General features: G+C 41.3%; 1 protein-coding gene across 1 annotated transcript in view; it reads right to left on the bottom strand.

Annotated features, from left to right (window-relative positions):
- The window catches only part of SCML2 (sex comb on midleg-like 2 (Drosophila)), a 60,321-nt gene that overhangs the window by 8,392 nt on the left and 38,330 nt on the right, over positions 1–13,599 (bottom strand). The window contains exons 6-10 of the mRNA XM_018561713.1: positions 4,787–5,028; positions 4,356–4,479; positions 2,179–2,382; positions 1,657–1,839; positions 827–940 (exon numbers count right to left, since the gene is read on the bottom strand). Coding sequence (XP_018417215.1) covers positions 827–940; positions 1,657–1,839; positions 2,179–2,382; positions 4,356–4,479; positions 4,787–5,028 — 867 coding nt within the window. The remainder of the gene's footprint in view (positions 1–826; positions 941–1,656; positions 1,840–2,178; positions 2,383–4,355; positions 4,480–4,786; positions 5,029–13,599) is intronic.

Genomic DNA, 13,599 nt, shown 5'->3' with positions numbered 1-13,599 from the left:
AGAAATTCTAACCATCAGCTCTACTAGTTTACAAGTCCAGAACTGCAAATCAGGAGTAAGTGGAAAGTGTTTAAAGTCAGAAGAACATTCAGACCCAGAGAGCTTGTTGGGGGAAGAAGTATTCAGACAAGTTGAAAAGTTTCTTCCCCCTGATAGGCTGCTACCAGAGGTATGTGCACACCTCCCTTCTTAAGCCTAAACATGAACATGAATGGTTGAATGATGGAAACATATGAGTTTGGAGAAGCCTAAGGCCCTTTTCACACTGGCTGATCAGGAGAGGATAAGGTGCGTGGATCTTCTCCAGATCACAGCAGTATGGATTGTATGTTATCGCTGTGACATCTGTGTCCATACAATTTGTTCCTCCATCACTAAATGGAGGAAAAAACTGCAATTACCGCATCCCATGTCAGTCTATGGGGAATCGGATGTAAGCATACATGTGTCCGTTTTCATCAGATTATACCCGATCCGGTCTGGCGAAACGGATATCTGATCCCTTCATTTTTCCGGACCCGGCCAGAGTCGGGTGTAAACGGACGCCCATCCGCTTACACACGGCTGTCCATAGACTTACATTGAGCACCCGAACGGGTCTGCCTGAAAAACTGACAGGCGGATCCGATTGGACCGGCTGTGTGAAAGGGGCCCAAGAGCCCCTCTTAGGTGTACAGCAGGCCTAACTCTGTCTTTAGGACCTCTTTGAAACATTCAAGATCCATTAACATCAAGGCATTATAGGTGTTCTGCCCTAAGATAAATGAATGTGATCAAAACGTTTGCATAGGGTTTATATACAGAATAGACCTCCATGATTGTCTACCTTCAGATGGATGAGATGATTCTGTCCTGGGCAACTTTGGGGAAAGGGGTGCTGAGTAGGGAGGGGGTTCCTGCTGAAATCTTTTGCTGCTCCTATCTGCAATCTCCTCTTTAGCTTCAAAAAGAGAAAACAGGAACATCAGCATATGCGAAGCAAAATATTTTCTAAATGGTCCGTTTTGGAAATGATCTACTCATAAGTGATCTTATATGCATTAACTGTATTATGCTCTTTAATGTTTTCATGCACTTATGTTTTTTTACTTCTCAGTATACTGCTGCTGAATATATTACCATTTCAAAATTAGCATAAAAAATAATGTCATTGTACAATTGCATTTTTGACAGACCCGTATTTGTAAAATGAGAATAGTTTGTTTTTCTCTTAATAAAACACTTCTAGATTCAGAAGCAGTAGACTAAGAGCGAAAAGTATCCGTCTTTCCTGCCTATAATAGCCAGTTACATTATTGCATTCTCTCTAAATGAAATTGGAAATGGAATAAAAGAACTAAAATTACTCATAGTTAGCATACTTTTCTAAAACGATTACTCTTCTAGACAACGCTTTATAATGGATGGCCACCTATACATCACATAGATCAATAAAAAGTAGAGTTCATGTAACAAAAGAGCAGAATACAAATAATCAGAACTCATCTTTCACCGTCTTGTCTGCTCTAGTGAAAAAGAGACATTTGCCATGCACTTTGCACATCACTATTCCTTGGTGTCTAGTCAAAATGTTCCAGAGCTTTAGATTATTGCACATTCTGCATACTCTGTGAAAATAAAAAAAAACATACCCACCTCCTGACAGTGGATTCTTGCAGGCTTTGTTTCTGTCGTAGTCTGCTGGACCATGCAATGGACCCATGTATGGACTGAACGGCTGGCTACTGAACAGGTTATCACACTGCAAACTGTGACAAAGTTTTTCCAAGAAACGTAATACAAATGACGCACTGTTGACTGGTGGCAGATGAACAGAGTGTTTCTCCCCATCGAAAGATGCTAAATATAACAAAAATAAAAAGAGTGCAAAACATTGAAAGCTGATAAATCTGAGGAGCATAGGAAACATGGCAATGTTTACTATATAAAAGTAACACTCTGCTGTCTGTCATGTCACAGACATGACAAACGAGAACTTCAGTAGCAATATAAAACGGATTACTTCAACATTACATTGAAGAATGGCTGAATACACCTTCTTGTAACTGCAAGTTCACTAATTATGAAAAATATTTACAAAAGGTTGTAACAACCATGTATACAAATATTTCTAAATGTTTTATTAAAATGCATCTGGCTGAAACATATAACATATCTATTAGAAACATTGTAACATACCAGTTATCATTTCTCCTCCATGATGACCAGACTTTAGAAAGCCAAACACTACTTTACAATGATATGCAGAGTCTACACAGGCTTGCACTGCCTGCTGTAGCACTAGATTCACTGGGCCAGGCCCAAAATGATCAGGAAGCTGTAACACTTTCTTCTTATCTAGATGAGGTCCACAGTTGCCGTGTTTGTTCACATACACACAAACTGAAGGAAACAAACACAAAATAATGTCGATGAAGAAAGAAAAACAGAACAATGGTGAATAAAATAACAACATTCTGCATCACAAACACTTTTCCTGGCTTACCGCTTAGTACAAGAACTGTGCCAGTGTCAATGGAGTTTTGCATTTTTCAAGGTGTCAGTTTTAGAGTACCTGAAAGTAAGCCAAACGGCTACAGACAATCCAAAACCCTTCTGCCTCTGGCTGCGCTTGGCACACTTTTAAAGTGTATGTGCAGGCGGATATAAAAGAGACCAATATATTATATATTTTTTTACTTCTAAATCTGTCTTTACCTTGCCTTGCAATGCTGACTAAACATTATTCAGACTGGGAGTTTGGAGCAGCACTGCAAGCCAAATTGCCTTTGCTATATTGCATAGTGCTATGAATCTTACAAAAGGAGCTTGCTGATTTGAGGAGACCGCACAGAGATGCCCTTTCCTGTGCTGCACATTCACTAGCCATTTTCAACAGTCCTGACCAAGCTGTATTGCTTTGACTGCATTGGAGACTCTGTATAGTCTGGAAGGGATGTCTAAATGAGAGAACTGGCTGAAGAAGTGAATGCATTTCCCATAAAGTTTCATGAGCCTTAAATTCAGCAGGTAAAAAACAGAAAAAACATAAACAGCGCTCTCGGATGGGAAGAGCTAGCTAGCAGACATGTATGCAGCCCTGGGAAACAGGAGGAGAACCTGTAAATACAGATAATCAAAAGAACACAAAGGGCGCAAAAAACACTGTCTGGCTGGACAAGATGTAGCGGAGAATCAAAGTGGTGGCACTTACATGTGGATCCTGGGATCAGGAGATGGGCGGCCTGTGTGGAGGATCGGAACACTCGTGATGTGTGTCCAACTTTAGCGGTGTGCTGCTTGGAGGAGTACATCCACAGAAGGGTGTGAGCGTGAAGAGGGGACTTCGTACGTAGTGCCGCTAGGAAAATGCGGGCTATGGGCGGTGTGGAGGAGAACCAGGGGGAACCCGGTGGTGTCGGCAATAGACAGGGCTGTTGCAGCCGCGGCTGTGGGTGTCAGCGCTAGGTCCCTGTCAGGTCTGCTTGGGACAGTGTACGAGAGTCTGTGTGCTGGAGCAGCTGACAGATGCCGAGTGGTCGGATCAGTGATAGGATAGAGAGGGTTCAGGGAGAAAAAGAGCGACGCGTTTCGAGGTACTACCTCTTTTTCAAGCTCGGGTAGAACGATAAGACGGTGGCGGGAATCCGCCGGTTTTAAAAGTGACAGGGGGGCGGGGCTAGTAATGGTAAGCGGCAAACCCGCGGTTCAAAATTAAGAACGGAGCTGCTGAATCCGGGCATGTATTTAGAAGCTTTGGGATATCCTAAATTGAAAGCCTAAATCTAAACGCCAAGAGGGTATGATGTTCTGCAAACCATTTCACTCTTGGATCACGTTTTACAATTGTGCATCATAATTTCTCCTCAACACACATGAACTATGTCCAGGGGCTTGGCATAGTCAAAACTAAAAACATTAGATATTAGTAAAGTCCTTAAATCTGGAAATCTTTATGTGACATCTGAAATAAATTTAATAGGTTAGCACAAGGGTGGGCAATTAACTTTTTGAAGGGGCCACATGGGAAACTGGGACTGTTCTGGAATGAATGACAACACTCCTAGCAACCAGAGAAGAAGGATCCGTGATGTCAATGGTTGCTAGGACACCAATGGACCTAGCAACCAATGTCTGAAGAAAAATGTGGTTTGGACACGGCCTGATCGCCGACTCTAGGCTATGACTTGCAGTGGATGCAATGGCCTTGGAGAACGACACATCCACGGTCAGCGAGCCATAAATGAGCATAGGTTGGCGATCGATCCATGGTTGGACCACGGGCCAGACAGACACAGACAAAGGGACGGATACAGTCCGTGGGCCGTAGATGCCCAGGCCTGGGTTAGTAAGAACCATTACTTAGAGATACGTACCTGTTGAAATGACTGCCATAGGAGAATTCATAGCGCTCACAGCATCTTTAATAATTTGGGATTTACTGATGTCTCCATTCGATTCGGCGGCAGTTAGAGATTGATGCAATGGCAGGATTTCTTTCTAGAAAGAAAATAAAGGATAACAGTCTATGGAATATTACTTTTCCTGTATTAATTATAAAATAGCTGAGGTTAGAAAATTGCACATTTCATTATATGAGTACACAAACAGTATGGAACAATGCCGACTTATGATCTGCCTTCTGGCAAAGTCAAAATAAATAGAGGTTCTACAGAAAGCTTTGGCTGAGAAGTTATAGACAACTTACAGGCAACATTTTAAAAAGAATGTATAACATTCACTTTCACAACATTAAAAGCCAGAGAAAAAATATATAATCATTACAAATGTAACATATTTTTATTACCTTCCTCCCTGGTTTTAATCCCCTCCTCCTTTTTAGGTTATCAGTGTTTAGCACATTTCTTGCCAGCGTGGTGTTTTTTGGACGCTTGCCTTTTCTTGACGGGCTGGGAGCTTCTTCAAGAGGCTTGTCGCGCATAGGCTTCCTTCCTTTCTGCGCCAGCACAGGCTTCTGAGGGGACTGCATGGACCGTCTGATAGCTTTTACAGGGGATACTGAGGCACTTGGGTTCTTAGAAACTGAAACTGCAAAAATATTTGACACTTATGACAATGTGACCAAGCTCATAAAATTAGACATGCATCATTACAAGTGTATTGGATTTCAAAACAGAACTCCAGCCAAATACATTTAAAGAGGAACTTTACACATATGTTTGAAACAACAAAGGCACGTTTAGAAATGTTAAGTAATGACAAACTACAAACACATACTTCTAGATAATTGCCGGCTTTGTATTCTTTACATGCCTTATTTTTCTTTTCCTCTCCAGTCTTTTCACAGTGGCCATTTTTATTAATACATCTCCCTTTACTTCCTAGAACTCTGGCACATGTGACTAGGACATGTGACCATGCACATCATCCTGGACACACTTATTGATGTTGAGATCAGGGCTCTGATCTCTTTCCAGGACTCTTTGTTGTTTTTGCCGAAGATAGTTCTTTATGACTGGCTGTATGTTTGGGGTAACTGTCCTGCTGTAGAATTTAAATTTGAAACCAATCAGATGTCCTTCTGATGGAATAGCATGATGGATCGTTATGTGCCTGTAATTTTCAGCATTGAGGAAACAATTTTTCTAGTCAAATCCCCAACTCCATGTGGAAAATGGGAGCTGTAAACTTGCAACGAACCTCCACGTTGCTTTGTTATTGCCTGTAGATACTTATCCTTACTGCCCTTTAGCAGTAAGCATACAAACTGCAACAATGTCTAAAAATGAAAAATGTTCACAGACATAAGATGGTGGTTGGAGGATCTGAACCTTTCATGATCAGCCGACTGAGATGCAGCCACCACCCTTGTATCATGAGAACACTTGTTAAATAATTCTTCAACCAAGACTGCTTAGTCCAAGGGGTGTCTACTAGGGATGCACCGATACTGAGTATTTGGGCGAGTACCCGTACTCGCCCAAATGCTCCCGATGCCTATCCCAATACCGGAACTTTCTGTATCAGGAAGCCCGGTGGCGAGTTATTACACACTGCCCGGCTTCCTGATTGGCCGGGAAGTCGGCTCAATGCTCCCTCGTCACCAGGGAGCATTAGGCTGGCTTCTCGGCCAATCAGGAAGCCGGGGGGGGGAGGATAATGACTCGCCCCCTGACTTCCCGATTGGCCGGGAAGCTGGCTCCATACTCCCTCATCACTTGGTGACGAGGGAGCATGGAGCCGGCTTCCCGACCAATCAGGAAGCCGGGCGGCATGTAAAGACCCGCCCCCAGCTTCCTGATTGGCTGGGAATCTGGCCAATCAGGAATCAGGGTGGAGAGTCATTATCCGCCCACCGGCTTACTGATTGGCCAGAAAGCCAGCTCCATGCTCCTCGTCACCTGGTGACGAGGTAGCATGGAGCCGGCTTCCTGACCAAACAGGAAGCCAGACACCATGTAATGACTCGCCGCCCGGCTTCCTGATTGGTTGGGAAGCTGGCCAAATCAGGAAGCCAGGTGGTGAGCCATTACGCGCCCCCAGGCTTCTTGATTGGTCATAAAGCTGGCTCTATGCTTCCTTGTCACCCAGCTAATCAGGAAGCCTGGTGGCCAGTCACTACATGCCGCCCAGCTTCTCGGCTAATCAGAAAGCCAGGGGCAGCGAGTCATTACACACCACCCGGCTTCCTTAATGGGACTTCCGGTATCGGTATTGGCGAGCACCGGAAAAAAAATATCGCTACTCGTACTCGATACCGAAAACCGGTATCGTGCATCCATAGTGTCTAAATAGTTCAGGTACAGTATATTCAAGAATATTTGATAATGTTCACAATTCCTAGTTCTTTGTTGGATGGGGCAACTAACATTTTATGTGTCTGGGAACTGAAAGTTCTACCAGCTTATACGTAGAGAAGGCGAAAACATCTTTACATTACAACTACAAACCCAATTCCAAAAAAATTGGGATGCTGTGTCAAATCTACAGTTTTAAGACTTGTTGCTACCATTAATTGTAAAATCACCTTATGTTTTTCTTAAAATGGTAATTCTTCTCAGTTTAAACATTTGATATGTTTTCTTTTTTCTAAATAAAATATGGGTTTATGAGATTTGCAAATCATTGCATTCTGTTTTTATGAATATTTTACAGTGTCCCAGCTTTTTTGGAATTAGGGTTGTTCATAAAGCTACCAGTGGCAAACTCACAATGCAGTCACTATGACTCCCAAGTTAGATTTCTGATGTCTAGGGGTATTAGGAACTTAAAAATGTAAGATTATTATACTAGCAGGATGTAAAATGGGTGTTTTTTAATATTTTCCTACAGTTCTTTATTACAAACATAAAATAAGTCTGGACATTTAAACACAGTTAAGTCAGAAGGAATATCAGATCCAAAAATATAGATAGCTCCTAATTTCTACTGTAAAAGCAAAGCTCAGCCTTACTCCCTCTCACACCTTCCTATTGGAACTTCAATGTAAAGGTGATCTCCTTGGCCTACCAGATGGCTTGGTCCTGGTTTAAGATGGACTTTTACAGGGAAACCTTAAAACTGCTCTTCTCTTCAGCTGCCAATAATATACTGATCGCCTGATATATACAGTTTTCACTGAAGGTGCCCAATACCTAGGTACTGCCATTACTTGGAAGAAAAATAAAAGGAATAACTAGACACTGGTAACCACAATGTAGACCAGTGTTTTCAAAACATGTTCCCAAGCCAACTAATAGATTATTTTGTGCAGAAATCACACAGCATTTCTTTCCCTGTGCACATGTGTGTTGACCTAAAAACATGTACTGTTGGTGGGACCGGAGGGCAGATTTGAATAACACTGGATTAAATAGTGGTCCCCAGACAGCAGGCAGTGGGATGTGGTACTGTAAATGAAAAAAATGCTGCATTATCCCCAGTTATCACAAGCCTACTGCCAGCAAATGTCAGTTAGTGTTAATTAAATTAAAATATTTGATTTGATTTCCGATTAACCTTTTCATACTTTGTGCAGCTCTTTAGTTCCTTATGGGGTACTGCAGAAGAAAAGTGAATACTCTGTGGCAAGTTGTCAAAATATCTTCTGGCAGATATAGCAGAGTTTCTTTGCAGCAGAAGAAACAAAATTAATCGAAACAGAGTGACAGGTTCAATTATCATTTTTAAAGAACATGGTCAGAAACACAATGAAAAAAATTGCTAGTACAATGGGCAGCTTCCCCTTTATAATGCAAGCAGATAATGCATAGTAATGACACTAAAGCTGCTGCTAATGGCACATTCCTAAATGTCTAATGGTACAACAGGGTGAATTCCCCTAGCACCAGCAGATCAATCTTCTGTAGTTTACTTTTTAATCTGTGAAACTTCAGTAACAAAAGGAAAAAAAAAACCATGGAATTCAAATACTTAAATGATTCCAAATAATTATAAAAGTGGAAGAGCAGAGCATAAAATATACTTTTTTACACTGCCACAAACATCAGAAATCAGTGAAAACCTTGTGCTAAGCAAATGTCTGAAATGTTGCTTACTTGGCTAGCAATTATACACAGCACAACTGTGCAAAGCTCTATGGAGTAACATAGTAACATTTACACATTGCCAACAAAGCTGAATTGAAACCGAAACCATGCAACAACTGATTAAAAAAACTAAACTAAATGACACAGCTATGTAGAAAAGTCTTTATCGTGTACGTTTGCCATGGAAATACTTCCATGTCTGTGTATGCAGAAGCAGCTGGGACCAACTTCAAATCAATACAGGTAGGCCTGACTGGGGGGAGTGGCTACAACATTGACTACAGGAGATACAGACATACCATGCATAGGCATGGTGCCCTGCATCTTCCAGCAAGGATCCCCAAGACGCAAACGGACCACACCAGTATGGATCTGCTTCCTTGCTTGGCATGGTCAGTTTGAAAAGGCAATCAAAAGGTAACTGGCAAGATCTCCAGATATTTGGCACCATCAGATGAATTTAAACAAAAATAACAGACATTCACTAAGACACAACACTGATATGAGGAACACAACACAGATATGAAATCTTGTTTTTTAGGTTTGTTAACCAAAGTTATATTCTGAGCTGGCTTGCTCTTAGACCGATCCCTTCCGCCCCGCTCCCCATCTGCTGCAGCGGTCTAAGGTCCTGTGAGTCATCAGTGTATAGGACATGAGGACCCCAATGGACATACCATCACTGAAGGAGGAGGAGAGAGGGAAAAGGGACCAGTCTAAGAACAAAAGCATGGCATAGTTTTCCCTGTGTGAGTCATACCAACAGTGCTAGTTCACTAGACCGCAGTGGTTTGCTCTTTTCTGGTCAGTGAAGCTCTGCTCAACATAAATGTAGAGGAAGTTGACCTAAGAAAGGGCGCTGCAGACAGCTTCAGTCTACTTGGCTAATGGGGTAATAGACTGATGAAATTTTATTTGGGATTACTAACAAACAGAATGCATTAATAGTAATACATGATAAATGGCTTACTAGAAGCATAAGAAACATTTCCTTCATTAATACAACAAAAGCACTTTCCTGAATCACTAACATTCTGAACTCTTACTTTCTTCATTATGGCTCATCAAAAGAATGTGCTCAGATTTCATGCTGAACATATGTCCATTTGTGCCCCTTTTCTTTCAAATGTTTTATTGAATAGGCCTTTCTCAGGTTGCACAAACTAAAAGCAAACAAAGCCTTGGAATCCACTCACATATCTGCTGTCTAATTATTGATCTTGAGTCATCAATGAGGAAGAAGGAAAAGGACCTTCTAGGGCACACTATATAATAAATCCTACCTAACAAACACTTTAATAAATCTACCTAAAACAGACCCAGCCAATTCATAACTCTAACACAAAGAGTCCCTAAATATTCTCATTTTACATGTCTGAATGTAAATCTACAAAGATATGAGCATCAAAGAGCATTCATGCATATGTATGTGCATTATATGCTTCTTTCACTAGCGCATATCATTCAAACATGCCCGCAGCTAAGGCCAGATCTCATATTCTATGTCAAATCATGTGGAAAAGTAATGAGCAAATAAGCACGCTCTTAATTCTTACTATAAACCTGTGCTCAACCTATTGAATTTTAAGATCTTTATTTAGCCATAAAAAGACAATTTGCAAAAAAAATCTTCAATTACATTAATATATTTCTTACAGACCTATCTTTTTAAATTGCATGTCTGTAAAACAGTCAGTCATAGGAGGATAGTTTATGTGCCTATGCTCCTGTTAGTGGACAAAAAATAAAAGGCTAAACATGCTGTCATTCATTCAGAAAAGGTCAGTTCATTAGAACATCCTTGTTATGACTAAGGCTCCATTCACACTGGAGCGACTGTCTGCGCGTATTCGCCTGTGCGAATAGGCGTGGAGCAGCTCTAAATAGAGAAAACAATGCACTTTAATGTGCATTGTTCAGACTATCGCATGGCCCAAAAAATAGTGCAAGAGCGATAATATGATGGATGCTGCACGTTCGCAGCTATTTAATAGCCACAAACAAGCAGCATCCGTGCAGATTAAAAGTGTTAACGTTTTCGTCCCGCACAGTCCTCTACACGGAAACGCAAACGCTATATGTGAATGGAGCCTTAAGCGTGCCTAATATATTTTGTACATACTCAGTTACGCAGTACAATGAGCGAAGAGGATTGACAAAATGCAGTAACCCATAGCATCTATTCCAAAATCATATATGTTTATGTTTGCCATCAGTGTCCCATTGGGTATATTTCTGTTCCCTTCTGGTCTGTAGACACAACATGAAGAAAGAGGAATTCTAAAGCGAGAGAAATTCCCTTTAACCACCTCAGGGCCTGCCGTTGTAAAAAAAACGGCCGGCCGAGAGGTCTCGAGATCTGAGCGTGTGTCTTTAGACGTCCGCTCAGACACTCCCCCTCACGCGTGCGAGCGGGAAATGGCCGGTGTTTAAAAACAGGCAGCGATGCCGGTTACCATACAAGCGATCCGCCGGCTGTAGAGTGCCGATTGGTGCCAATTGGTCCGCCCCCCCTCCGCACTGGGTCACTGGTGCGTGCAATTTTAAAGCTCGACATGTTTGGTGTCTATTTACCCAACGTGACCCCGTCTTTTATATTTTACCAAAAAAATGGGTAATAATAAATGTTTCCTAACATAGTAAAAAAAAACAAACACATTTTTTTCAAAATGTTCTGTAATTTTTTCCTAATTATAGTAAAAAATAAAACCCCCAGTGGTGTTTAAATACCACCAAAAGAAAGCTCTATCTGTCCCCAAAAAAGGTATAAAATTTATTTCAGTAGAGCGTTGCATGACGGAATAAACGTCAGTCAAAGTACCGCAGCGGTGAATACTGAAAAATGGCCTGGCCAGGAAGGGGGTCTAAAAACCTGGTCTTGAAGTGGTTAAGTATCCTTTTATATGTGTTGGGCTGACGAGTCAGATTTTTTGGTGTTCTCTCATTTGTTGTTCCAGTGATAATGGTCAGCCAGACAAATGGAGAGGTTACATTTTCCCAATGGGGACATAACAATATAAACCTGACAGGGTAGGTAAATCTTGTTTTGGCTTCAGATGCACTGCAGTAATGAATAAACATGTCAGTAAACAGAGGACGTATCAAGCAAATATGGTGCAAGGTTTATCATGGAACAATATCCCATGGCCAAAACTTTCCAGTCTAGTGGAGAGATTTCTAATTAGAGTTCATTTGAGGTAATATCTGTCATACGCACTAAACTATCATTATATATAGACACTGGAGCTGTAAAATATGGCAATAACTCTAAGCCCTTGTTCACTCAGGCATCCCTAAAGACAATGGGTGCACAGGAGGTGCAATGAACAAGTGTAGATTATGCATTTTATCACTTATGTGAGCAATGCATTATCGTTCTAATTATCACAGAAAACCCAACATTTATTTGGACACGTGCACATGTCTTGAATCATGAATGGAAATCATACTGTATGACCAAATATGGACTTTTCATTTTTACAACATTAGCAAAATAAAATAAATTAGCAAATTGCACAGCAAACATAGAACTACACAGCATATAATTACACTTAATGCAAAACCAACATTTTTTTTCAACAGGTATTTCAGAGCTATTTTTTATTTCCCTTTCATGTTCTTCAAAGAGTGTTAAAGCAGAATTTAAAAGGGTTTCTATATTAAGAAACAGAATTAAAATAGTAATGTATGAAAGGATCATCTGCACAGAAAGCACTTCACCCTATGCATTACTAGTAGGGTAGATGCACTGAAATATCACCTGAAAGTGCATCCCTCACTTCTCTCCTCCCCGCACGGCGCTGGTCTGTGTCCCCTCCAATACCCGCTTCTTACCATCTTCTGTGTTAGCAGAGGCAGCGGGAATTTGAGGGGACACAAACCAGCGTCCAGTGGGGGAGGAGTCAACTGTCACAGGAGGCCGAGCTCTCCTCCAGCACCGCTCCACTCAGCCTCCTGTGACAGGCAAGTCAGAATGCCGACAGGTGCGGGAGGAGAGCTGTCAGTGGTGTCACGGGAGGCTGAAATCTCCTCCTATGACAGCAAATCAGGATGAAGCGCGGGTTCCAAACACTCAGCGATCAGCTGATCGCTGAGTGTTTGTAAATAAGCTTACTGTGTCCCCAATTATGAATGCACAGGAAGTGCTCCACATCACTTCCTGTTCATTTATGATTGTTGACACAGTAACTTATGCTATATTCACAGTTTAGGAATGGACAGGAGCACTCAGTATAGAGGCTTCCTGTTCATTCATAACATGGGCTGCAGAAAAAGAGATTTTAGAACTCGGTGTCCTCAATCTCTTTTTCTATATTAAAAAGGGAAATATCTTGGGTCTGTGTAGACCCCTAATATTTCACTGAAGCCCCTAACAGTAAAGTATATATTAAAAAAATACATAAAGAAGCTCTATAATCATTAAATGTACATTGCCTTGGGAAAGTATTCACCCCCCCCCCCAGTGCTTTTCCTGTGTAACTGAATTAAAACCTGGAACATAAATGGATTTGTTGGGGATATCTACCAAGTGATGTACACAACATGCCTTCCACTTTGTAGCTACAAAATAATTTGTATTGAAAAACAAATAATAGTTAAGACAGAACCCCCCACAAATCAGGAGTGTGCAATAATATTCGCCCCCTTTGCTATGAAATCCCTAAATAACACGTGAGCCAACCAATTAACTTTAGAAGTCCCATAATTAGTGGGGCAGGTCCATGATAGCCTGGACTAAGCTTGAATGATATTGGCTGTCAGTCTGAACAGGTCTAATGGGGAAGAAGTTGTACTGTGGGGAACAAATTTTAAGGTGAATATTTTTTTATGGGCTATTCATTTAATACAGTTATATTTGGCTGATGTTCTGCTTTAATCAACACACCATACCCTCTATATACACTGCAATGTGCATGCTTCCCTCATGAGTGACACAAGCAATAATGGTAAACACCCTGATGTAAATGACAGAAATATATGGGCTTAACCAAGCAGTTAAAGCCGATCTTTAAATTGAGCGCTCATCTCTCTCCTCTACAGCTTGTGGACCATTCCTTATAGTCATCACATATAATGCAGGGCTATAGGCCTGCATTATATGTGATTACATCAGTGAACCTCCAACCTGCTG

The sequence above is a fragment of the Nanorana parkeri genome, unplaced genomic scaffold (assembly GCF_000935625.1).
Source record: "Nanorana parkeri isolate BGI_ZX_2015 unplaced genomic scaffold, ASM93562v1 scaffold539, whole genome shotgun sequence".
NCBI lineage: Eukaryota > Metazoa > Chordata > Amphibia > Anura > Dicroglossidae > Nanorana > Nanorana parkeri.
The sequence above is the reverse complement of the archived record's forward strand: the minus strand, read 5'-3'. Positions and strand labels throughout refer to the sequence as shown.